The 27,441-nt window shown below is 41.4% G+C and overlaps 1 protein-coding gene and 1 long non-coding RNA gene across 2 annotated transcripts; one reads left to right on the forward strand and one right to left on the reverse strand.

The window, feature by feature from the left end:
* Window positions 1-294: 294 nt before the first annotated feature.
* STARD7 (StAR related lipid transfer domain containing 7) lies at window positions 295-25,629 on the reverse strand. The gene is made up of 8 exons (XM_049652214.1): window positions 25,303-25,629; window positions 15,391-15,599; window positions 14,780-14,829; window positions 12,945-13,055; window positions 12,782-12,864; window positions 12,232-12,331; window positions 3,345-3,429; window positions 295-2,252 (listed from the first exon to the last, which is right to left on the reverse strand). The coding sequence occupies exons 1-8, from the start codon at window positions 25,620-25,622 to the stop codon at window positions 2,068-2,070; spliced, it is 1,143 nt and encodes a 380-aa protein (XP_049508171.1). The 5' UTR covers window positions 25,623-25,629; the 3' UTR covers window positions 295-2,067.
* A 363-nt stretch (window positions 25,630-25,992) lies between these two features.
* Window positions 25,993-27,209, forward strand: LOC125937488 (uncharacterized). Its single transcript, XR_007462395.1, has 2 exons — window positions 25,993-26,053; window positions 27,041-27,209. It is a non-coding gene; the product is annotated as an uncharacterized LOC125937488 (long non-coding RNA).
* Window positions 27,210-27,441: the final 232 nt, after the last annotated feature.

Genomic DNA, 27,441 nt, shown 5'->3' on the forward strand with positions numbered 1-27,441 from the left:
ACACTGTTTCCTCAGGTTGATCCTTCCTTAAAAGCAAAGGAGATGGTGAGTAGATTAAGACAACGAAGTGGAAACAGGTGGTTTGTTTTCATATGCCAACCTGGCTACCTGGAAAGGGCTCATAATCAAGGCAAGGCGGTTAGCTCTGTGTTAGCCCCTACCCAGACCACACCTTGCTGCTTCCATGTGCCAACCCTAAGTAGAAACACTCCAACTTTCTGATCAGGAAGAAACCATAAGCCCAATATACAAGATTTCCCACCACCACATGTCCAAAGACAAACACTCTTGTACCAATCTTTATGTATTTATTCACACATTTGATAAAAATGTCACAGTTAGAAGTGAAATCATTACAATGACATAAGTAACTGTACAGACTGACCCCAAGTATAGGGTCAAGTTGCCAAAAATAGGAACATGAGCAACACGTAGCTCCTTAACACCTGTGCACTCACACGCTCTTAACCACACCACCATCCATGCCCCAACAATCACAGGCGCTAAGTTCAGACATAGCCCAGGGCGCTTTTCCCTGGCTTCTGTGAAGTCCTGGGGATGAGAAGAGAGAAATGATCAATGAAAAGAAGCTGGAGATACTCAACACATCTCTCTGTTCTGCCAACGACTCAGAGAAGGCAAGACATGAGACACGGGGGCAGTTATTTCCTTGGCACAAAACTTAACAGGCAACAAAAATGTCCAGAGGTTTGAGTCAATCTGAGGCTTAGATCCCCTTTTCAACAACACAAAAGGGTAGCCAAGTAGGAAAAAAGGGGAAAATCCAGCCGTTTAAATTCTACGGAAAAAAGAGAAGGGAGTATTTAAAACTTGATCCCTATTCTGTCAGACTGCAGCAGGACCATAAGCAAAATCAGCCAGGCCAAACTGATACATCTGATTGTGACTTTACCCAAACAGTGTAGTTTTGCTTTCGTTTTAACTCTGAAAAGAGGAGGAAAAACTTTGCAGAGGAAGAAAAGGGTCACATAAACCACATCCCCATTATATTAGTATTTGGGGCAAGATTACATCTAATTCTTCACACAGCTTGTCTACAGCTCTGAGAGCTCCAAGGGAGTGGCCCAACCCCCATTCCTCTGCCTTTAGCCTTCCAAGATGGACAAGTCCTCAGCATCCAGTCAAACCTGAAGTGTGAAAAATAATGCCTGCATCAACATGGTGTTTTCTATACAGTAGGACTATGGAGAAATCCTACTCAAGTTCCCAATTCCTACATTTTGACACAAAGGTTAAAAAAACAAAAAACAAAAAACAAAACAAAAAAAACCCCAAACCTAAAGTGTGATATTTTGAGCATCACCACTGACCCTATCAAAACACTGATGACACAGAAAGCTACCATCTGAAAGGATTCATTTCCCAGTGTTCTTGATAAACGGACTAAGGAAGGAGGCGATGATCCAAATTAATATAGTGCATGTATAGAGAAGAACTGGTCAATGCAAAGGAAACTGCTTTGGGGGGTGGCGAGTCAATGGGGTGGTATTTGGGAGGCAGAAATTCCTTGGTACAAACTTGATGTCCCTAAAGACAGAAGCAGGGTGAGGACAAGGCACTTACACTGCCAAGCAATAGTTCACATCCATTCAACACTAGGACTGTTACCAAGAGCACTCCCAATGACCCCTCATTGAAGACTCAACTGGCCAACTGTACTTTCCAGCTGGACCTTCAGAACTGAAGGAAATCCCAAGCGCCGCAGAACCGATGGTGAGAACTGGAATGTTGGCAGAGGAAACTACTCAGGAAGCGAAAAGAAGTTGTCCCCTTCTGGCCTGAGGTGAGAAGTTTGTTCCAGATTAGCTCAATGAAATACTGAATTTCAAAATGCTTGGCCTGAGAATATGACAACGCCCTCATGGATGATTCCTCCTGTTTTGATAAAGAGCAATAAGGGCTCTGAATGAAATCGGACACCAGTTATTGAGTTATCCTGCACTGGTGGTTACAGCAGACGCTTTCTAATACATGTCCCCATTCTGTAGCAGATAAGGAACTGAGACAGGGCTAAAAGCAGCCTGTCCCTTCTTATCCCAAAACCCTTCAAGCGTACTCGATCCGGGCAGGGCCACAACTACCTTCATTTTTCCGCTCTGAAGACGGGGTGGTAGCCTTGGCTTCACTACCCGTTTCCAGAGGCTTAGATGAGATATAGTCCTTTACTTTGATCTCCATGTTCTTGGCTTTCAGAGTGGCCATGTGCAGCTTCTCCAGGAAATCTGGCATGCCTGGTGGGAGAGAGGAAAATCTGGGTAGGCTGAAATACAAACCGACAATAGGCTCAAAATTAGAAGGCCCTATTTCTTTCACGGTAGGGAGCCAATTCCTTTCTTATAAAGATCACAGCCTAATCAACAACCTGTGAGTGACAGCTGCCTCCTAAAATGTATACAGTGAAAACAATCCATGACCTCGGAGATCCTTTGGAAAGGGGTACTGATCAAGCCGCATAAGGCTTTTAGGTGATTAAAACACCACTTATCAGTAGCATAGCCTAATTATCTGCCAATTTTATTTAGACAAATATCAAACAGAAACACCTAATCTCTCCATTCTCCCCCTGAGGTATTAGAAGCTGCCTACAGAGAAGCAAAAGAAAGAAAATCACATGAGGATGCTTTTTAAAACAAGGAATTGGAAGAAAAAGGTACAGTTACAGCTGTGATATGTAGCCTTTGTCAAGATACATGGTAGCCCCTTTCTCAAGGTTACTGTCCTATAACTACCACATTTTTTCCACCAGATTGTATGGCCTCCAACACTATCTAAAAAGAAAAAAATTGTTAACACATTAACATACACAGTCCATATTTAAGGAATAAAAGCTAAGCAACTGTTCTTAAAACTCCCTTCTGGGCACATGTTGCTTTCAGGGACTCCCTAACTCTCATCCCTCTGAACCCCAGCTGGAGGTTTCAATGTCTTCACAGTATTCAAGAATGGACCAGGAAAGATATTTAATTTCTCCAACAGTGCTCCCATGAGACAAGCACTAATCTTGCTTGCCATTAAGAGCTAGAGAAAAACAGGGGCGCCTGGGTGGCTCAGTCAGTTAAGCATCCGACTTCAGCTCAGGTCACGATCTCGCGGTCCGTGAGTTCGAGCCCCACGTCGGGCTCTGGGCTGATGGCTCAGAGCCTGGAGCCTGCTTCCGATTCTGTGTCTCCCTCTCTCTCTGCCCCTCCCCTGTTCATGCTCTGTCTCTCTCTGTCCCAAAAATAAATAAACGTTAAAAAAAAAATTTTTTTTTTAAAAAAGAGCTAGAGAAAAACAAAATGCTCAGCCCAGGTTCCAGGCCTTGTATACAAGTGCCCACTCACCACTGGAAACCATCCAACTAACGCAGTAGCGAGGAAACACAGTCTGGGGATTGTCACTGTAGGTCAACAAGTAGTCAAAGCCATTCTGAAAAAGAAGTACAGCAAAAATAATGATACCTGAATTACCCACCATAGCTTCCATATCCAGTACCCCAGAATGATCATGATCGGACTCTGGGGCAGACAGTGTCATTTTTTACCCCGCGCAGAAAAGTGTTAATACTGAAGACCTCAGAGGTTGCCATTCGTAGAAGGGCCACCCTACAAGGTTGGCCCTCGGGTGGTGTCCGGGAACTTGGCTCCCGGAGTATTCCCAGTCAAGTGTAAGGGTGACTCCCTGTGTGTCTTGTCTGTTTGTGCAAACAATCATACAGTTTGCGCTAACCACCTGTTTTCCTTCTGGGGACATCTGGAATTTTGGTATGTGCTATGCAGAGGATCCCTATGTGACCAGCCCTGAATAAAAATCTTGGGTGCTGAGTCTCTAATGGGCTTCTCTGGGCAGAAACATCACATACCTGTTGCTATGTTTTTGTTGCTGGAAGAATGTGCTCTCCTTCACGGGAGACAGCAAGAGGAAGCCTCCACATGGATTCCTTCAGACTCTGCCTGTCTCTTCCCTTATGATCCAGCTGCGTATCCTTACTACGTGACTATATAATGAATCTTAGTCATGAGTACAATTACATGCTTAGTCCTAGGAGTCCTTCCTGTGAATTTTGGGAGTGGTCTTGAAAATCCCAACACATATCCCAAAATGTTTAAAGGTCCTAATCTTTATCAAAATGATACAAACTCTGGGGCGCCTGGTGGCTCAGCTGGTGAAGTGTCTGACTTTGGCTCAGGTCATAATCTCGTGGTTCATGGGTTCGAGCCCTGCATCGGGCTTTGTGCTGACAGCTCGGACCCTGGATCCTGCTTCGGAGTCCACGTCTCCCTCTCTCTGCCCCTCTCCCACTTGTGCTCTCTCTTTCTCTCAAGAATAAACATTAAAAAAAATTCCCGGGGGTGCCTGGGGGGCTCAGTCAGTTAAGCATCCGATTTCGGCTCAGGTCATGATCTCACAGTTTTCGAGCCCCGTATCAGGCTCTGTGCTGACAGCTCAGAGCCTGGAGCTTGCTTTGGATTCTGTGTCTCCTTCTCTCTCTGCCCCTCCCCCACTTGTGCTCTCTCAAAAATAAATACATGTAAAAAAATTTTTTTTAATTTTTAAAAATTATTTTTAAAATGATATAAACTCTGCCGCACTGCTGCTACTACTACCAGCAAACCTTTACAGACCACTTAATGGTGTGCCAGGAACGATTTCAACTTATAATGTAGATACTGTTACCCCATTTTATAGGGGGGGAAACAGCAAAAAGAAGGAGCTTTGCCCAAGGTTACCCACATACTCAATGACAGCCAAGACGAACCCAGAATTCTGACTGCAGGGCCCTTGCACCCACCACTCTTTTTGGCTCAGCACTCTCATTGCCTAACTCCAGTGAAGGACAGGAAATTAAGGAGATTTACAAGTGTCCTGATCCTAGGAGAAGTAACCAATCATGCTCCATCCAAAGGGGTAAGAGATAACCGCTCTTATGTTGCACTTTTTTTTTTTTTTATTTTTTTTTTTTTTTCAACATTTTTTATTTATTTTTGGGACAGAGAGAGACAGAGCATGAACGGGGGAGGGGCAGAGAGAGAGGGAGACACAGAATCGGAAACAGGCTCCAGGCTCCGAGCCATCAGCCCAGAGCCTGACGCGGGGCTCGAACTCACGGACCGCGAGATCGTGACCTGGCTGAAGTCGGACGCTTAACCGACTGCGCCACCCAGGCGCCCCTGCACTTTTTTTTTAATGTTTATTTTTTAGAGAGAGAGTACATGCGTGAGCAGGAGAGGGGCAGAGAGAGAGGCACAGAGAGGATCTGAAGCAGGCTTTGTGCTGACAGCAGAGAGCCTGACATGGGACTCCAACTCAGGAACCGTAAGATCATGACCTGAGCTGAAGTCGGACGCTTAACCACTGAGCCACCCAGGTGCTCCTATGTCTGTACTTTTTAAAGCAGAGTGGCCACAACTCCAGGTGGTAGAACTACAACTTTAAATTCCCATGGTTTTTTTTTTTAAACCAGTTTTTTAAAATGTTTATGTATTTATTTTTGAGAGAGAGAGCGAGCACAAGCAGGGGAGGCAAAGAGAGAGAGACAGAGACAAAGGATCCCAAGCAGGCTCTGCTCCAACAGCAGAGAGCCCGATGCAGGGCTTGAACTCACAAACCATGAAATCATGACCTGAGCCAAAGTGGGATGCTCAACTGACTAAACCACGCAGGTGCCCCTAAATTCCCACGCTTTTACACCAAAGTTCTTTTTTTTCCTGAATGGATTGTTTAATCTTTTATTCATTTACTCAATACATATTTGAATGTCTGCTGTGATTGGCACTGTGCTGGGTATGACAGAGCAAACAAAAATGTGCTAGTCCCTGCCCTCAGGAGCTTTCAATTAACAGAATAGATGCTGTAACAGAGATACAGATGAATACTATGGAAGTAAAGAGAAGGGAAAGGTAAAACCCGTACAGTGGAAACAGTAACAGTACCCACCACAAAGGTTGGCTAGAAAACTAAATTAATTAATATATATAAAAGACTTTATTCTTCCCATAAAACACTTGGGCTGAGAAGTCAAGAGACCCAAGTTCTCATCCACCACTACTTGTGTTTTAAAAGGAAACCAAAAACAATGATTACCCATAAGAAGAAGGATGGAACTGGGTGGAAGGTACAGGGATATAAGCAAAATCACTCTAGTTATTGATAAATTTCACTTTGGAAAAACAAATTTTTTTCATAATTTAATAAAACAAAATTAAGTTTAAAAAGCAGTATCTAAAAATCAAAAGTAAAGTAGAAAACAGGGAACCCAACTACAAACTGAGTCAGTAAGAAAAATCACAAAGAGAACACCTATTTCAAATAACTTTAAGTGTTTATTTTTGGGGGCGTCTGGGTGGCTCAGTCGGTTGAATGACCGACTTTGGGTCAGGTCATGATCTCACGGTTCATGGGTTCGAGCCCCGCGTCCGGCTCTGGGCTGACAGCTCAGAGCCTGGAGCCTGCTTTGGATTCTGTGTGTGTCTCTCTCTCTGCCCCTCCCCCACTCATGCCCTCTCTTCTGCCTCTCAAAAATAAAGAAACGTAATAAAAAACTTTTTTTAATGTTTATTTTTTGAGAGAGAGAGTGGGGGAGGGGCAGAGGGAGAAAGGGACAGAGGATCCAAATCGGGCTCACGCTGACAGCAGAGAGATGACATGGGCTCAAACCCACAAACCACAAGATCATGACCCAAGCTGAATTTGGATGCTTAACTGACTGAGCCACCCAGGTGCCTCTCAAGTAACTTAAACTCAATTATTTTGTACCCTGTGTACATACCCTAAGGATAAAAATATATATATATACAAATTTTAAATCATCACATTATTGGTGATCTTTGCGGTATTACTCTGAAGCTGTTGTGTATATATCAGGTTAAAGCAAATGGGTAGTTATGTTTGGAGTGATAAGAACTGAATTTCTCATCATGGGAAAATATGATAGATGTAAGACACAAAATAATAAACAACTCTCCAGTCTGAAATTTGAATTAAAAGTATTGGCATGTATTCAAGATTTATCTTTAAAACAAACAAGTAAAATTTATTACTTAGTTTTATCTTCTGAAAAGACCTAAAAACAATGAGCAAACCAATAGCTATTACTCCTAGAAACCAAATTCTGGTTATTTATTTTTAAAGATTTTATTTTCAAGTAATACCTATACCAAACCTGGGGCCTGAACTTACAACCCTGAGATCAAGAATCACATGCTCTACTGACTGAGCCAGTCATCACCCCCAAATCCTGGTATTTAAATGACATTTTCTTAAAAGGAACCAGGATTCCCTAAAGAAATGCTAATTTCAGCTAAACCTATACAAGATGAACCTAGGATATCTTGTAACAGCAGAAAACAAAAGAACCCCTGAGGTCAAGTCAAAAGGATTCAAGCCAGGAAGATGAGGCCCCTAATGGCCAAAATTGGGACAAATTTGAGTATCAATAATTGTAGGGGCACCTGAGTGGCTCAGTCAGTTAAGCATCCAACTCTTGATTTCAACTCCGGTCATGATCTTGCAGTTCATGGGTTCAAGCCCTACACTGGGTTCTGTGCTAAGAGCTTGGAGCCTGCTTCAGATTCTCTCTCTCCCTCTCTCTGCCCCTCCCCCCTGCTCGTACCTCTCTCTCAAAATAAACAAACTGAAAAAAAGAAAAAGAATAACTGCAATAGGTTAAAACTAACCAAACATGTTTAAAAACTGAAATAGCTACCCTCAAGACAAAAAGCTTCTACACAGCAAAGGAAACAATCAGCAAAACTAAAAGGTAACCAATGGAATGGGAGAAGATATTTGCAAATAACAGATGAGATAAACAGTTAGTATTCAAAATCTATAAAGAACTTCTCAAACTCAACACCCAAAAAGCAAATAATCCAGTGAAGAAATGGGCAAAAGACATGAATAGACGCTTCTCCAAAGAAGACCTCCAGATGGCTAACAGACACATGAAAAAATGCTCAACATTACTCATCATCAGGAAAATACAAATCAAAACCACAGTGAGATACCACCTCACACCATTTAGAATGGCTAAAATTAATAATTCAGGCAACAACAGATGCTGGCAAGGATGTGGAGAAAGGGGAACCCTTTTGCACTGCTGGTAGGAAATCAAACTGATGTAGTTACTCTGGAAAAGTGTGGAGGGTCCTCAAAAAATTTAAAATAGAACTACCCTACAACCCAGCAACTGCACTACTAGGTATTTATCCAAAAGATATGGGAGTGCTGATTTGAAGGGGGGCCATGCACCCCAATGTTTATAGCAGCACTATTAACAATAGCCAAAGTATGGAAAGAGCTCAAATGTCCATCAACTAATGAATAAAGAAGCTATGATACACACACATACATACACACACACACACACACACACACACACACACACTGGAATATTACCTGGCAATCAAAAAGAATGAAATCTTGCCATTTGCTACAATGTGGATGGAACTAGAATGTATTATGTATGCTGTTTGAAATAAATCAGGCAGAGAAAGCCAAATATCCTAGGATTTTACTCATATGTGGAATTTAAGATACAAAACAGATGAACATAAGGGAAGAGAAGCAAAAATAATATAAAAACAGAGAGGGACACAAACCATAAGAGACTCTTAAATACAGAGAACAAACTGGGGGTTGCTGGTGGGGTGCTAGGTGGGAGGTATGGGCTAAATGAGCAAGGGGCATTAAGGTGGACACTTGCTGGGATGCGCCCTGGGTGTTATATGTAAGTGATGAATCATTAACTTCTATTCCTGAAATCATTATTACACTATATGTTAACTAACTTGGATTTAAATTAAAAAAAAAACAACAACAACTAAAATAGCATTAGAAGAAGTCTTCTATCGGTTCTTCTACAGCAAAGACTAATGGTATTTGTCTATAACAAAAAAATAAAAACTTTACCTTTGGAGGATCCCTGGTTGAAAGGACCAATGCATTATTTTGAAACTCATAAATAAAGGAACAAATCAACCATTTCTCTTACTTCCCTTTCCTATGTGCACTATAGAAAACCAAACAGTTGGTGAGGAAAATTACCTTAATGTATTTCAATTAATAAGTGGAAATAGATGAAGAAAAATAAAGGAATTACAAAACCAGCAATTTGTTATACCCCTAATGAAATAACGGATCTGAGCCATAATCACCAATCATTTCTAAATTCACAAAGAAAGAAACAGTCATCAACTGGCCTTCTGATACAGTGGTCTTGCCCAAAACAACCAACCAACCTGAATCTGTTCAAGCCTGAGGTTTGAACAGTAACTACCAATACCCAGGAAATATAGGCAGGGGACAGGGACAGAGGAACACATTAAATGATACTATGGAGATACAATCATCAAGATCCAGGACAAAAAACCCTGCTTCTTCAACAAATATAATTGCAAAACAACAACAACAACAAGAAACAAAAAACAAAAAACAAAAAAACAAAAAAGAAAGAGGGGAAACATACTGACTTCAAAAGACTCAAGAGATAATATGAACAAATTTCAAATGTCTAGAGTCTGAATATTATTTTTTTCCTTCAAGAATTTTATCTTTTGGGGGGAGCTTGGGCGGCTCAGTCGGTTTAGTGTCCGACTTCAGCTCAGGTCATGATCTCACAGTCTGTGAGTTCAAGCCCCGCGTCAGGCTCTGTGCTGACAGCTCAGAGCCTGGAGCATGCTTCTGACTCCTTGTCTCCCTCTCTCTCTGCCCCCTGCCCTGCTTACACTCTGTTTCTCAAAAAGCAAATAAACAAACAAAAAAAAAAATCTTCTGGCACACCTGGGTGGCTCAGTTGGTTAAGCATCGACTCTTGATTTCAGCTCAGGTCATGATCTCACGGTTCATGAGTTCAAGCCCTGTGCCAGGCTCCACACTGACAGCAAAGAGCCTGCCTGGGATCCTCTCTGACCCTCCCAGCTCGTGCTCTCTCAAAATAAATAAGAAAAAAAAAAAAAGATATTTATTTTTTATTTTTTTATTTTGAGAGAGATAGAGACAGAAACCAAAGACTCAACCAAAACCAAAACCAAGACTCAACACTTAACCAACTGAGCCACCACCCAGGTGCCCAAACTTTTTTTTTTTTTTAAAGCAGGCTCCATGCCCAGCACGGAGTCTGACGCAGGGCTTCATTTCACAACTGGGAGATCATGACCTGAGCCAAAATCAAGAGTAAGACGCTTAACCAACTGAGTCCTGAGTCAAATAAACCAACTACAAAAAAATTCATGGACCATCAGGAAAATATGAACACTAACTAGATTATTTGATATTAGGGATTATTATGACACTGAGGTTGTATTTCCAAAAATGCTTTTTCTTTTTGAGATAAATACTGAAATATCTATAGAAGAATTCTTCTATGGGTTCTTCTATAGTAAAGCAAGAAACTGTTTCAAAATAATCAGGAGAGCAGGAAAAGGGACAAGAAAGGATATAGATAAAATAAGTTTGTCCATGAGTTGATCACTGTTGGAGCTGGGAATGGATATAGAAGGTTCATCAACATGATTCTTTCTACTTCTTTATCTTTTAATTAGGGAAAATTTGAAATGTATATAAAAGTAAAACAAATAAAACACCATACCTTGGCTCAAGGATCTATTTTCCATCTGCCAAGTCCAAATGCAGCTGCCTGGTTTTCAAGTATTCTATCTACGTGGTCAATGTTAACTTATCACTCCTCCCTAATCTCAACTTTCCTTTCTGAGTGGTGAGTCTCTGAACCTATTCATGGCTCATTTTTGTCTTTGTCTGCCCCCAGGGCACTTCCTGTTTTCCTCTATCCAGTCTGCCTTTTCAAGAGACCCCACTCAAATCTTACCTTTTTCATAAGAGCTTGCCACCAATACACTAAAAGAATTATATAGATAATTTCTATTGTTCCCCCACCCCAACTGAAAGAAATTATTTACTGGGCCCCTGCTAGATACAACACACTCGGCTAGGTGCTAAACGATGCCTTGGCTATTTCATGGTCATGGTTTCTAAAGGTAGCAATGCTGGAACTCAAGTCAGTTTTTTCCCAATAGGAAATATATGGGGGGCAAGGTTAAAATTTTAAAGGAAAAGAGTGAGACCTAAGTTTGTCTCCCACACGGTCTCCAGCCTGACCCAGGCTCCCCTTCCTAAAGGCAACTAGCCATGGACACTAAGTAGCCTTACTATTTCTTTTCTATTTTCTAAAGTTCTAAAGGACTTTTTAACTACAACACACTGTAAATAAACTTTTTACACTGCAACCAGTTCTCTCTCAGCCTCATACACACACATTCATACATCCGTATGTACCTAAACAAGTCTCATGAAATATGCTTACACTCAGATGATTTCTACTCCATGTATTTTTTCTTTTCTTTTTTTTTTAGCTGGTCATAATGCACTAAATTAATTTTGTCTTCCACTAACGGGTAGCAATCTGTTTGAAAAATACTGCTCTAAAAATAGTATACAAGTAAACACACAGATCTCCCAGTTAAAAAGAGTCAATCACCACATTAACTGAAGCGAACCACCATTTCTGTCATATTTAAAGTCCCACGTCAGGCAGTATAAATAGAACAACTTGTTGAAAACAAAACCATACTAACACACAGTTCATCCAGCTCAAAAATAAAAGTAATGAAAGAAACAAAGCCTTTAATTATAAAGTGAAATACAACTAAAACCAGCAACCACTGGAATCAATACGTAGTAAACTCAATAGATTTCACAAAAAAAAAAAAAAAAAAAAAGCAATTCCCTACATTGAAAAAAAAATTCTTCTCAAAGAAAGGTCACAAAATTTTAAAGAAAGCTGAGAACATTATTTTAACACTCTCATTTTACAGATAAGGAAACAGAAATCCAGAAAGGTTTCAAATGTTTTGCCCACTGTGGTGAAATTTTGATGGAAAAGGTGCTCCTTCAGTTCCCAAAGAATGCCGCTAACAGGTCGTCGTCTTCTCCTGTCTCTCACAAACAGGAATCGTGGGTCATCAGAACTTTGTCCTGGAGGATCTTCCAGGTGTATCACCCTACAGCAATGGTTCTCAAACTAGTAGCATCACATGGGGACCTCTTAAAAATGAGAATTCTTGGGCCATACCCCAGCACTGTATGTTAACAAGCTCCAGTGGACTCTGATGCACGCCAAGTTTGAGAACCACTGCCCTTCCCAGTTCAGACAAAAGGCATTCCTTGAGAAAATCCCATAGCAGCTACACATCATCTCTCGGATGATGTAAAACTCACCTCATCAAATGACTTGTGGGGACGGATAACCATCTGGGATTCATACGATCTGACCCTTACAAATTCTGGAGACTCTGGAACACTAGGGTGCTCCACAGCACTGGTAAGGAGAAAAGTTAAGGAAACTCAGTAATGTTTACATACAAAACAGCGTAAGAGCTAAAGTTAAGAGGAAAATCTAAAAAGCTGGCTCTAATTTTTAAAATAAAACAAAACAGAGAGTCACCAAGATGAATGAATACAAATTAAGTTCTAAAAACAAAGTGAGTTTCCTTGGTGATTCCTAGGCTTTGTAACCTTTGTGCTGAAGAAAAAAGCACTTATTTTTCTAATTATCAATATTAAGGTTAAAGAAATGGTTTAATGAAAAGTTTACATCCCTTCTATCTTCCTAGACTGTCACCAGTCAAAGCCCACTCGTGTTCTAGCTGGGATGGATGGGGTCCTAGCAGCGCCCCTATTAACAACAAGACCATGCAAACTCCCACCAGACATCTACGAAGGACACAGCTAAAGGGTCTCAGGAGGAGCCACAAGTAACCACACATACCGTGACACCAACACCATCACGTTGTTTTCCTGATCCACGCTATACCGTCGAACATAAACATAATCCCGGGAATACATTGGATACTAAAGGAAAGAATAGGCAGAATTAGTGTTCTGCCTCACATGGATGTGATAAAAGTAAAAACAGTAACGAAAATACTCACAGGAAAATGGGTTACCCAGTGAAGAACCTCAGAACCACTAACCACATCCCTCTCAATCACTTCCAGCTTGATTACCAGGGCATCCCACTTTTTTCTATACTCTGTATCCAGCTGTAGAAAGAGAAGAGACTGTCAAGACCTAAGAAATTCAAAACAAAGCTGCAGAAGACTTCTCCAGATGCTTGGACCTCTGACCCAAGGATCTTATTCTGGAATGGAAACCTGACCTAAAAGTGGCAAAGTATGAAAAACACAGCTGTGTTTATTTTAGACAAGTCTTTCAAAATCCTTTCTTATAGGCCAATAGCATTATCTTGAAAGTGAATCTTACTAAAGAAAGGCAAAGCACAGGGGCGCCTGGGGGGCTCAGTCAGTTAAGGAACCAACTCTTGATTTTGGCTCAGGTCATGATCTCATAGTTCATGGGGTCGAGCCCCACGTTAGGCTCTGCACTGACTGCATGGAGCCTATTTCGGATCCTCTCTCTGCCCCTCCCCGCTCACTCTCTCTCTCAAAAATAAGTATTTTTTTAAAAAGGCAAAGCAAAGGAAAATATAAGAAAAAACTATTGTGATAGACATGTTTAGGGAAAATTTAATAGGTAATGACATACAAATGTACAAGGGTAAAACAAATTTTTTTTTTAAAGATTTAAACAGACAAAAAGCCCAAAAGTATGAGCAACACTTCACAAAAAGAAATGCAGGCAGCGTATGTTTAAATTTCTAGCATCAGGGGCGCCTGGGTGACTCAGTCGGTTGGGCGTCCGACTTCGGCTCAGGTCACGATCTCACGGTCCATGGGTTCGAGCCCCACGTCGGGCTCTGGGCTGATGGCTCAGAGCCTGGAGCCTGCTTCCGATTCTGTGTCTCCCTCTCTCTCTGCCCCTCCCCCGTTCATGCTCTGTCTCTCTCTGTCTCAAAAATAAATAAACGTTAAAAAAAAAAAAAAAAATTTAAATTTCTAGCATCACTTGTAACCAGGGAATTTCAAAATAAGACATATCATACACATCCAAACTCAACAAAAATTCCATATAAATTAACAAAATTCAGTGTTTGGGGGGAAGTGTGCACCTGCATATTATTAGTGAGTGTCATAATCATTAATTAGCTACTGAAAGCCTGATAAAACAGTGAAAAATCCAAGAAGGAAAAAAAAATTTTTATACAACTCTAGGTGATCCCACCTCCCCTTTTCGTACATTTCCACCCAAGGAAGAAAGGAGTCTTTGAATACTCTTCATCTTTACTAATTAAATAGCTTCACTGTGGCAATATTCCACATTACTAAATCCTGATTGGATCTGCACTCAAGAGGAAAATGCTGTAAAGAACATTGTCGGGTCAATAGATAAAAACTGGAATACAAACAAGAGTAGAAGAGCTGCAAAAAAAAAAAAAAAAAAAGAGCATAAGAGCTGCATCAATGTTAAATTTAGAGACTTTCATAATGGCACCACAGTTAGGAGAATATGTCTAGTTTTAGGAAATACACACTGAAGGATTTTGGAATAAAGGGACACGTATGTAACTTACCCTTAAATTGTTTAGGAAAAAATAACCGTAACACCTTATAAAATACTAAAAACATTCAATTACATTCCTCTAATTGATCTTCCCAACAGCCCTGTAAGAGGATAGAATCAGTCTCATCCCCTTGGACAAAGAGTAAGTCCAATGTGTACCTAGATGCTATTTGACAGGAGAAGAAGGATACAAAGATAGATGTACTGAAGCCAATGTCTTCAGAGTTAAAGAAATTATTCATGTGGACAGTTTGCAGTGGATTTCCAGGCTTAGAAGCTCCAAATCTGGGAAGAAAAATTTACTCACCTGAACGTTGAAGAACTGCCGGGGTGTCACATCTGTGTAGGTTCCAAAAACTAGAATGACATAACAAAGAATAAGGGATTAATGCCACATCCCCATCACTTGTCTTATTCCTATCACTTAACTGCATTCCAATTATAGAGTACAGACAGATCTTAAAGGCAGATTCAGGAGCACCTGGGTGGCTCAGTCAGGCGACTCATAATTTCAGCTCAGGTCATGACTCCAGGGTTCCTGAGATGGAGCCCCACATGGGGCTCTGTGCTGACACAGCGGACCCTGCTTGGGATTCTCTCACTCCCTCTCTGCCCCTCCCCCCCCCAATAAATAAACATCAACAACAAAAAAACATTTGCTATAGAAAAATAAAAGGCAGATTCAAAAACTAGATTATCATATTGGGACAGCAAAGACAGACAAAGACAACCTACAGCAAAGTATAGCAATGAAGACACTGAGATACTTGTCATCTGGGGGAGGCAAAACAAAAACAAGAAACCATGGTAAATTTTCTGATCAAGAATCAGAAAAGAACAGTTTAGAGAGGATGAGGAACAAAAGTCCTGCACACCTGGGCAACCATGGAACACACAAGGCAGCCAAGCTGGGCTCACCTCTGTACTGGTAAAGGTGAGTGCCTGTAATAGGGCGCCGCCACAGCTTAAAGTGTTTCTTATCCATCACCATTTCCCATGGCTGCTCTTTGCCCCCTAAATCTTCATTCCCTTCTGTCTGGGATTTTGGTTCTGAAGGGTGGCGTTCAACTCCAGAGCGCTGAAACACATGTGACATTTCCTCCAACCGCTTCATCTCATCAATGGATCTGCAAAGAAAAACAAAAGGAATGGTGCAGGTGGTTGTAATTAACCTGTGAAATGAAATGTCCACACAATGACTTGCATAAGAAAGGTGTGGGTTTAAAGCAGTATAAAATGAATAAAAACCTGACTTCCCGAGTTTGAATCCCAGTCCAACATTCATTCACCAAAACATTAAATTACTTGACCAGTCTGTATTCTTAATCTGTAAAATGGGGATAATAACAGCACCTACCTCAAAGGGTTGATTATAAAAACTTATATAATTACATATTTTTCCTCCTCTTTTAAAAATATAATTCACATTCCAGAAGAATCATCATTTTATAGCGTATAATACAATGTTTTTTAGTATAGTCACAAGGTTGTGTAACCATTACCATTAATTCCAAAACATTTTCATCATCCCCCCAAAAAACTATACCCATTGGCAGTCACTCACTCCCATAACCTCTCACAACCACACATCTATTTTCCATCTCTATGAACTTGTCTATTTTGGACAATATAAATACAATACAATATATAGTCCCTTGTGTCTTGCTTTTTCCACTCAGCATATTTTCTTATGAATTTTTTAATGTTTATTTTTGACAGAGAGAGAGGGAGAGAAAGGGAGGGAGGGGCAGAGAGAGAGGGGAAACACAGAATCTGAAGCAGGCTCCAGACTCTGAGCTGTCAGCATGGAGCCCGATGTGGGGCTCAAACCCACAAACCACGAGATCATGACCTGAGTAAGCTCAAGTAGGATGCTTAACCGACTGAGCCACCCAGGCGCCCCTCCACTCAGCATAATTTCAAGGTTCATTCATGGTGTACTTTGTTCCCCTCTTTTTTGGCTGAATACTTCTATTTCATTGAATGATACATCACATTTTGTTTATCCATTCATCAGGTGATGGGCACTTAAGTTTCTACTTTTTGGCTGTTATAAATAATAATGCTATAAACAGTTGTGTACAAGTTTTCATGTAGACACAGTTCTACACAGCTTTCAGTTCTCCTGGGTAGATTCCTAGGATCGAATTTGCTGGGTCATGGCAACTCTATGTTTAACCTTTTGAGAAACTGCCCAATTATTTTCCAAAGCAGCTGCACCATTTTTATATTCATACCAACAATGTATGAGGGTTCCAACTGCTTCACATCCTTGCCAACACTTGTTATTGTCTATCTTCATGGTTCTAGCAATCCTAGTGGGTGTGAGAAGCATCTCTCATTATGGTCTTTGATTTATATTTCCCCAGGGCCTAATGATGCTAAGCATATTTTCAAGTGCTTATTGGCCATTTGCGTATCTTCTTTGGAGAAACAGCTATGGAACTCTTCACCTATTTTTAAATGTTTGAGAGAAAGAGCACATATGCACCGCATGTGGGGGCGGGGCAGAGAGAGAGAGAGAGAGAAAGAGAAAGAAAGAGAGAGAGTGTCCCAAGCAGGCTCCGTACTGTCAGCCCAAAGCCCTACATAGGACTTGATCTCAGGAACCCTGGGATCATGACGTGACCCGAAATCAAGAGTTGGACATTTGGGGGCACCTGGGTGACTCAGTTGGTTAAGTGTCTGACTTTGGCTCAGGTCATGATCTCATAGTTCCTGAGTTCAAGGCTGCTTCGGGCTCTGTGGCTGACAGCTCAGAGCTGGAGCTTGCTTCAGATTCCATGTCTCCCTCCCCCACTCGCACTCGGTCTCTCAAAAATAAACGTTAAAAAAAAAAAAAAAGTCAGACACTTAACCAACTGAGCCACCCAGGCGCCCCTTTGCCTATTTTTAAACTGTTATTTTATTGCATTTTTTTATTGTTGAAATGTAAGAGTTCTTCTATATACTCTCAGTAACAGTCCCTTATCAGATATAATTTCTATTTTGTCCATTGCTTTGGGTTATCTTTTCAGTTTTTTGATAGTGACCTTTGATGCACAAAAGTTTTTAATTTTGATGAAATCCAATTCACCAATTTTTTTCTTTAATTGCCTGTGTTTTTGGAGTTACAGTTAAGAAACCATCACTGCCTAATCCAAACTCATAAGGACTCATGCCTATATTTTCCTCTAAGAGTTTTAGCATTTTTTTTAATTTTTTTTTTTTAACGTTTATTTATTTTTGAGACAGAGAGAGACAGAGCATGAACGGGGGAGGGGCAGAGAGAGAGGGAGACACAGAATCGGAAGCAGGCTCCAGGCTCTGAGCCATCAGCCCAGAGCCCGACGCGGGACTCGAACTCACGGTCCGTGAGATTGTGACCTGAGCCGAAGTCGGACGCCCAACTGACTGAGCCACCCAGGCGCCCCAAGAGTTTTAGTATTAAAAAAAAAAGTTTTAGTATTAGTTTACACTTTGATCCATTTTGAGTTAATTTTTGTGTATGGTATGAGGCAGGGGGTCTAAATTCATTATTTAGAATGTGCCTCTCCAGTTGTCCCAGACCCATTTGAAGACTATTCTTTGCCCACTGAATTGTCTGGCACTTTTTTTGAAAATCAACTGGCCATAAATATAAGGGTTTATTTCTAAAACTCTCCATTTTATTCCAACAATTTATTTATCCATCCTTATGCCAGTACCATATATGTTTTTAAATATTTATTTATTTAAGAGAGAGGGTAAGTGGGTTTGAGGCAAAGGGAAAAGGAGAGTGAGAGAATCCCAAGTGGCTCCACACTCAGTGTGGAGCCCAACACGGCGCTCATTCCCACAACTGTGAGATGATGATCTGAGCTGAAATCAAGAGTCCAATGTTTTGTTTTAATTTTTTTAAATTAAATAATATAAATAAAATAAAATAAAATATAAATAAAATAAATATTCATTTTTGAGAGACGGAGACAGAGTGCGAGTGGGGGAGGAGCAGAGAGAGTGGGAGAATCCGAAGCGGGCTCCAGACTCTGAGCTGTCAGCACAGGGCCCGACGCGGGGTTCAAACTCACAAACCGTGAGATCCTGACCTGAGCCGAAGTCGGACACTTAACCGACTGAGCCACCCAGGCGCCCCGAGAGTCCAATGTTTAACTGACTAAGCCACCCAAGCACCCCCCATATCATCTTAATTACTATAGTTTGGTAATGAGTTTTCAAATCAGGAAGAGAGAGTCCTCCAACTTTGTCCTCCTTTTTCAAAACTGTTTTGACCATTCTGGGTTTTTTCATTTCCATAGGAGTATCAGGATCAGCTTGTCAAATTGCACAAAATAGTGTACTAATTAAGACTTTGATAAGGATTGTATTGAATTTATAGATCAGTTTGACTAGTATTGCTATCTTCACAATCATCTTCCAATCCATGAACACAGCTTATCTGCCCATTTATATGTTTTAAAATTTCTTGCAATCATCTTTTGCAGTTAAAAAAAAAAAAATGTTGTTGAACAGTACCATGTTGAACAGAAGTGGTGAGAGCAGACATACTTGTCTTATTCCTGATCTTAAGAGAAAACCTTTCAGTCCCTCACCATTAAACTATGCTGCTAGCTATGTCTTTTGTAGATGCCCTTAATCAAGTTGAGGAAGTTTCCTTCTATTCCTAGTTGTTGAATGATTTTTTATCATGAGAGGAGGTTGGACATCAAAATGCTTTTCTGCCTGTACTGAGATGATCATGTGGTTTTTTAGCCTTTATTAATGCGGTGTATTAAACTGATTTTTATTTGATGAACTAACCTTACTTTCCTGGAATAAAACCCACTACTTCATGTCCCTTTTTATATGTTGTTGGATTCAGTTTGTTAGTATTTTGTTCAGAACTACATGAAGCTTTAAAACATCCAAGATAATACCATATAACCTTCTATGTTTCATTATATATTATTTAGGAACATATGCCTATGTATAAAGACACAGATGGGAATGAAATACAACAAACTGAGATAGATAATCTGGGGGACAGGGGAGATTTCAACTGGACAAGAGTACAGAGAAGTCGTTAATGGTATCTTATTTTATTTCTTAAATATAACTGTATTTGTAACATTCATGTTAAAGTCTTTTTATACATCTGAAACATTTTATAATAGTTTTTAAAACATGGCTTATATTTTCGCCTTAATGTTTAAATAGCCCATGGAAAGAAAGATTGCTGGCTGTCTGCATCATATACAACTCTTCTGTTATTCAAGACTGAAGAAGACATCAACTACTGATAGACTGTCTGAAATGCCCACTCTTCTTCAACCTTCAAAAAAACACACAGTTCAAGGTCAACTTCCAGGCAGAGTAACCATATTCTTTTACTTTTATTCCTCTACAGCCATATATCATATTATAATTAATCTATCTTTATACATGCCTCTTTACTAAACTATGAATTCCCTAATGTCCCCAAATCAGTCTTTCATGTCTGTATTCCCAGCATCTAGAAGTACCTAGTAAACATCAAACACTCCAATGTTTACTGAATAAATGGAGTATATATGAAAGCAGGCCACAATGATTCAAATTCTTATTAAAAGATTATATTAACACATTACTTTAAAAGCCAAAAATTCAAAGTTATACTAGTGGCCCAAGATTAAAAGTTTAGAGCAACCCAAAGTGATGGTGACTGTAAAACCTGTGTTCCAGTCCTCACTCTGCCAACTATGTGATCTTATGCCAAGTCATTTTACCTGTAAATCCCTCCCTTTTTCTACCTGTAATGTTAGGACATTATTTCTTGAAGACTTCTATTAGCTCTAAAATTCCGTTTCTCTGAATTTTAAACTTTGGGCTTCGATGAGAATCCCAAAATAGGTGGGATATAGCCCTCTTTCAAGCCCTAGCAGTTGAAGTACAGCACCTAACTTAAAGGAGGTTAATTAGAGACTTCTGGTAGAGGATGTGAATCTTGAGGAAATAATACAAGGCATGGGATCTTTTGGAGATTATTCTCAGTGATCTTGAAGAAGTTGAGAGTCTAGCAGTGCAACCAACCTAGGGGAAACAAAATCAGCACTAGTACCCTAAGGAGATTGATTATTCCTATGGCAAGTCTTGGCTGTTCTCTTGGCCAACCTGTACTCTGGTCTTCTTGTCAATGCCCTGAGTGACCTAACATCTTTCTGATTAATCCCTTTGGCTTAAGTTAACCAATATCACCTCTGTTTGCAACCAAGAACCCTAGCCAGTACAATTTATACAGATGTTCTGATGAAAAAAGTTTAACCATTTTTAAAAAGTTTTAATTTGAATTAAAAATTGCAAAACAGGATTCACTGCTACCACTACAAACACATATAGAAATAGGAAAGGAACTTTATACAGTAAGATCTTTCAGAGAAAAAAGCAAAACCAGAACCAGACTGGCTCAGAGAACAATTCAGGCATCACACAGCACCAATTATGACACTTTTCAGGACTAGTAAAGCATTCTTCAGTAAAAATTAAGCACCACCCTTGAATGTCATTCTTATCACATATTGAAGAAGGGGAGGAATGTCTTATTAAAACTTCATCAGAGGCTCATAAAATTACATAGTAAGGTTTTAAGAAAATTATATGACTATAGGCAATACTTTTAATGGCCTTCTAAGGTGGTACAGAGCTTCTGACCCATTGCTTTATCAACCTCTCCTATATAATTAAAGGCCACTAGGTGACCTTGATTAAAATTATGAGACCAAGTCCCCAGAGGGGGAGAGAAAGGTCTTGTGAAGGCCTGACATTCATACTTGAAATAGCACAATCTGAATGCTGGCACAAGACTGCGACATGAAAATGCAAATGATTCTTGTCCACAGATTCAACAATATGTGAAGGGTCTCAGCTTCTTTTTTTTTTTTTTTTTAAATGTTTATTTATTTTTGAGAGAGAGGCAGAATGCAAGCAGAGGGAAGGGCAGAGAGAGAGGAAGACACAGAATCAGAAGCAGGCTACAGGCTCTGAGCCAGAGCTCGATGTGGGGCCCAAACCCACAAACTGTGAGATCATGACCTGAGCCGAAGTCGGTCGCTTAACGGACTGAGACACCTAGGCGTCCCCGAAGGGTCTCAACTTCTAAATGCTGACATGACAGACATCATTAGCAGCACACAGGTGTTCAAAGTCAGTCACTATCCTGTATGTGGAGGAAGGAAAACCTCTCACCATACATCTCTTTAGCCTGCTGTGCCAAATCCTGTTTGGACAGGGTGAGTGTCTAAACCTTGTTATCTAAGAGACTTAAACAGGTAATAAGAAGAAAGGACAAAAGAGATTATTCCCAAAATAGTAACAGAACCAGCAGATTAGTAAAAGGATTAAGAAAAAGACAGCCAATGCTTACCTTTCTCCAAAACTAAAGTCATTTCAATATGGATTGAGAGGTATAAAAAGAAAATGAAGACATAAAACTATTAAAACAGAGTAATAAGTATAACCAGGTTCGGCCATGTAAGTCCTGCCCCAGTATAGAGTTTGATATAAGGGCCCAAAATGATTCAAATAAAGCCATCCCGAAATTAGCCATCCCGAAATTAGTAATTTCAGTAACACAACTGCCTCAATTCACATAATCCCTTCCTTAAATTACAAATTACGGTCAAAGTTAGAAACTTTCAAGTACAACTGTTACGAGACAACACATCTACAAATAACAAAACATCAGCTAGCTCACTGCAATTCTGGGCCAACTGGTTAACGGGAAAATAATGAAGACAATGTAAAAAATTTCAAGTCAGGTTTAATGTAGTCCTGATGATCTAAGAAGGGTATGCCAGCAAAAAATCTTCAAGTGACAGTGGCAAAAAAGATGAAGTACCTTTTGTTGGTCATTTATCTAATTAATAATACACCAAAAAGTTACAATTATTCTAAATGCCCTGAGATAAAAGCGGGAAACTAAACAATTTCTTTATGAAATTTTACTGGCACTTATTTACTCAAATTTCTGGAGCAATGGACTGTAACTTTTTTAACAGGAGGAGGGGTTAATAGAACATTTTCCCCTAGCCTTTCATATTTCTTAACTTCCTTCCTCCTTTTGTTCTTGTAATTTTTTTTTTAATGTTCCAAAGCAATAAAAAATTACTACTGTATTTTTCCATAAGATCTGTCCTGGGCTCACAGAATGCCAGCTAGTACCAAAAACAATGATTGAAAGTTATTTTGTTTGATTTGTTTAATTGAAGCCACTGGGTAAGAATACTAGACCAAGCATTAAAAGACCTGATTTCTACACCTGGTGCCCATCAGTGCGTCAGAGTCACTTTGTACACGTTACTCCATTTCTCAAATTTTCTTGCTGTTGCTAAATAAATGAGATTCTATTTGTTAAGATGTTCTCAAGCATAGAAGAATTGAAAGCCAGGTTATTCCTTTTCATTCTGAACGGAGACTCAAGTAACATAAGAAAAAACACATGCCACGTTTAAAGCATACATTCAAAGAGTACCAGCACAAGTTGGTACAAAAACAGCACAGAAGAACCAAATGCTGTGATTTAGGGGCCATGGGACAATCATGCTCTTCTTTCATTAACAATGAAAAAATGCACTTGTCCTGAGGCACATTCAACCGCGCTCCATTATGGAAGCCACCCAAAATCATTTCACTAGAACAAAGAAAATCTAAGATGTTCCAAACTAGCTATAATAACCTCAGCAGTGCCTCCTTTAAAGCAAATAAAATACTTAAACGACAAACAAAAAATGTTAACCTGAACCCAGAATATTTTATTAAATAAAATATATGACAAGATATTAGAAACATAAGAAACCTATAGAACCACCGTACAATCGGCATATAGTTGAACAGCGTTACTATTCGTCTCCCTAGCAAGGTAACAAACATTTTTTTTTAGTTCTCAAAATGGACACCTTCATCAAATTTTAGGTATATGACTGAATTCAAGCATGAACTAGAAAACAAATTGTTAAACGAAGATCTTTACTACAACAACTCTGGAGAATCAGAAAGGACCTTCAGTGTTCTGACTGGCCTTCATCTAAGCTTATGAAATTCGCGAGTGGGTTAACAGAGGGCAATACCTCTTCAGGAGCTGGATTAGAACCAAGAGTGTTTCAAATGCCCCCGGGTTTCACAGACAGCTCAAAGAGAAGGGAAATGGTACGAATACAGGGCCTGGTCATCAACTGGTCTCTTTCTGCTACAGTGGGTAGTGACTACTGACTCAAATGTTTTACCACATGCATTTTTTATCTTGTTTTCCTCTCTAGCTCCTGCTAATGGCAAGCCTACTAAACAAAGGCCCCAGGACAGATTGTCCATAAAAACACATGAAATAAGCCAAAGAACGTCATCTACCACCCAGGCCCCCAATGCTATTCAATTCCCATCCCAAAACATCTCCCTCTCTTTTGCACCAGGTAGCCCTTTTCTGGTTTTCTTGTCTTTCCTTAATAGATCCAACTGGGAATTTTCCTCTCAAACTTGACTACTGGGGAACATAGGTATTTCATCATCAAAAAGAAAACGAAAATTCAAACAGTTAATTGATAATTTCTTAATACAAAGGTTTTCCTCCCATAAGTCGTTTTATTTCCCATACCTGAGACTGAGAAGTTGCACAAGAATACTAACAGAAACTAGGAAAGCAACCTATCATGCTTTGGTATCTTAACATTTTTGTGAATAAGATTAAGACTTTCAATTGCATTTATATCCTCAGGGTGGATATTTAGTAACTAGTTTTCTATATGTATTATCATAGTAATGCAGGGATCAAAAACCATAGCCTAGGGCCAACCACTTAATTTTGTAAAGATTTACAGGGAAACAAAAATTTAGGGGGTGGAGGGAGAGAGGGGATAGCTGCTAAAAGGAAAATACAGAGGGGCGTCTGCGTGGGTCAGTTGGTTAAGCATCTGGACTCTGATTTCGGCTCAGGTCATTATCTCACGGTTGTGGGCTCTGCGCTGACACTTCGGATCCTGCTTGGGATTCTCTCCCTCTCTCTCCCTTTTTCTCTGTTCCTCTCCCACTTATCTCTCTCTCTCAAAATAAATAAACTTAAAAAAAAAGTTTACTAAAAAAAGGAAAATACAAAGATACTGTAAAGCAAGAACTAAATCAAGGCTTCCCATGAAATGAGTTGAAAACTATAAGGATTAAGATTCAGAACCACAGATTAACAAATTCAACCAATGGTACTGCATTTTTCACCCAGAAATTTTGATGATGATGACAGCGTAACTTCAGAGTCTAATGAAACACTATTCCCTAAGTTGTAGTTAGAGCAGCAAAAAACTGACCTAATTTTTGCAGGTTAAAATGGCTGGGCTACTGGTCTGAGAGGCCAAAAGCCTTTCCAGCCTCATAATTCTGTCACAGCAGCAAAAGAGCTCTCCTGGCATTTCTCACGAAATCCCATTTGGAATGCAGTAGTTTTGTAAATTACATATCCTTAGGTCAAATTTGAAACCTGCACTGAATTTGCACCTTTTTGGAAGAATTAAAGATTACGTGAACCAATGGGTTACATGCCTTCAAGACCTAATTTGTTTTTTACAACGTTATTTCTTCGGCGTGATGCTCCCTATTCAAAGTCTTCCCACCTACACCAATCTGCATTTCGTTATTTCTAGCCAGACAAATGAAATTAACACAGAAAGACAATAAAAAAAAAAAAAAAAACATGGTGTGCTAAAACAGGATCAAGTTACTGCATCGTCACTTCAAGTACCACCGGGTAAACCGGACACACTGACCGAAAAGGCAGGCCCCGAGGATCGATGTGCCGATCTCCCAATCTGACCCGCGCCAGCGAACCGGACCGAACGACCTCGTCTCCGGACTCACCTCTGCAACTCCTCCTCCTGGATCCTCTCCTCGTCCCACACGAACGCGCCAGCGAGCGCCGCCATCAAGGCAGAGGCATGGCCAGGGCGGCCGCGCAGCCGGCGCCAGAGGCGGCCGAGAAGGACGCGGCGCGAGGTCTCCGAGTAGAGGCGGCCGTACAGCTGCGCGATCTGCTGCGCGCGCCGCACACGCAGGCCCGTCACGAAGCGGCACTGATTGGCCAGCAGGGCTAGCAGGCCCCCGCCCCGCGCCCCCGCGCGTCCCGCCGCCGCCGCGCCCGCTAGCCAGGCGGCCAGGGCCCGCGGCCTCCGCAGGAACATGCCGCCGACGCGCGCCCCGCCCAGACCCTCTTGCCCCACCCCTCGGCGCCCGCTGCGCACCCGGAGGCGAACTAGGCCTCCCTCTCAGGGCAAAAAGAACGGGTCCGGGAAGGCGCGGGCGGCCTGCCGCGAGTGCCCCTAGTCGGTCGGCCCCGAGCTCGTCTCACGGTCTAACAGGCTTTTCATCTCTCTCTGCAGTAAACGTTGAGGAAGAGTCCCCTTTGCGGAGAGAGTCGATCATGGCACAGTCGCGGGGGTGGCCCCGCAACCTCTGCAAGAGGCCTTCCTGGGCTCAGGCCGCGAACGCGGCAGGCCAACAGCCGGTCAGCGTTGTTGGCTCCCTGCTTCCTTGGCGTCCTCAAGCCGGCACCGGGGCCCTGATGTGCAGCGCTCGGGAAGCAGCGAGGTGGGCGGCTCAGTCGCAGCAGCAGGTGAGGTCCCGGGCGTTCGGCGTCCGCCACATGCGCTGCTCGCCTGCAACCTACCCCCTTCGTGGCCACCCGGCTCCTGATTGGGCGCGGTCCGGACTCCTCGGTGCTGATTGGCGCTGCCCAGTGCTCGTCAGCGCTCCTTCCCGCCCCTTCGTGTAGCGCGCCGGGCCCCTAGCTAGCAAGGTAGGTGGCGCGGCGGAGAGCCAGTCAAGGGCGCCTCGGAGAGTGACCCGTAGACCCCGCCGCCGCCGCCATATTCCGACCAAAAGACCCCACCCCGCGGGGGGGCGCGACCAGGTGTCAGTTAGAGTCCTGCGCAGTGCTCAATTGGTTTGAGAGGCGGGGGAGCGTCTCCTGTTTCACTACTTTGAATCTTGGGTGGAATGGGGTCTTGGTATTGCCTCTGCGGGACGCTGGGGGTGTCCAGGTTCGGGTGGGGAGAGGGCGGGACGGTGTAGACTCCTTTGGTGAATGGAGACCTTGCTGAGGCCTAGAAGCAGCTGCCATCAATACCTTCTTCGATCTCTCCGGCTGGCCTCTCCCGGAAGCGCTTTTAATAACCAAAGGTACTGGGATGGTCTCCGAGGGTCGGAGTCGTAGCACTCATCTCTCTGAACCCCACGTCGCTAGAGTGGGCCGATGTGGCATCCTTAGAGCCTAGGACACTTTACAGAGAGCTACGTGGGCAGGTGGCCTGTCACAGTCTGGAAATTGAAAAACCTTTTGGTAAAAGGGCAGCAGAATGGAGTTACTTGGGACAGATGCCCTAGTTCGCGTAGTAGCTGTCCCACTCTCTTTGACTCAAAGATGTTAGCGTGAGAAGGTAAACAGGTCTAAAACCTACTGTGCACCACCCGTGAACACCCTGGCTAAACGCTCTCGAAAGCCATCAGATTACTAATCTGTACCCATCTCATTAATACAACTGTTGGATGTCCAGTAGGAAAACCTTACACTAAATTATTTCCTTTTTTTTTTTTCTTACAGGTACCTTAGGGACGAGAAAATGTATGTAAAAGGACGTCTTGCTACAAAAGGGGTTGTGCTCATTCCAAGACCATGCATTTAGAAATTTTACTCTTACTGTAGCTAGTTGAACCGTTGCAGAGATTAATAAAAAATGTTAATCTAAAAAGAGAAAAAAAATCAAACTTTACTGGAAGCTGAAGTTTAGATCTATCCTATCCAGACTGTCTGCTTTTACTCTGGGGATTGGTATTGATATTTATTTTCCCCAGAAAGCAGGTAAGGAGAAATGGGTATATAACAGAAAATAGTATTTGAAACTTTGAGTCAGGATTTTCCCAGTGATGGCCAGGAGGGGGCTGTGTGGAGAGAGGTTGAACTCTCCTACTGTCTTGCTCCCTTGATTAAAAGCTTAGCACTTC

This window comes from Panthera uncia (genome assembly GCF_023721935.1).
Source record: "Panthera uncia isolate 11264 chromosome A3 unlocalized genomic scaffold, Puncia_PCG_1.0 HiC_scaffold_12, whole genome shotgun sequence".
Classification (NCBI taxonomy): Eukaryota; Metazoa; Chordata; class Mammalia; order Carnivora; family Felidae; genus Panthera; species Panthera uncia.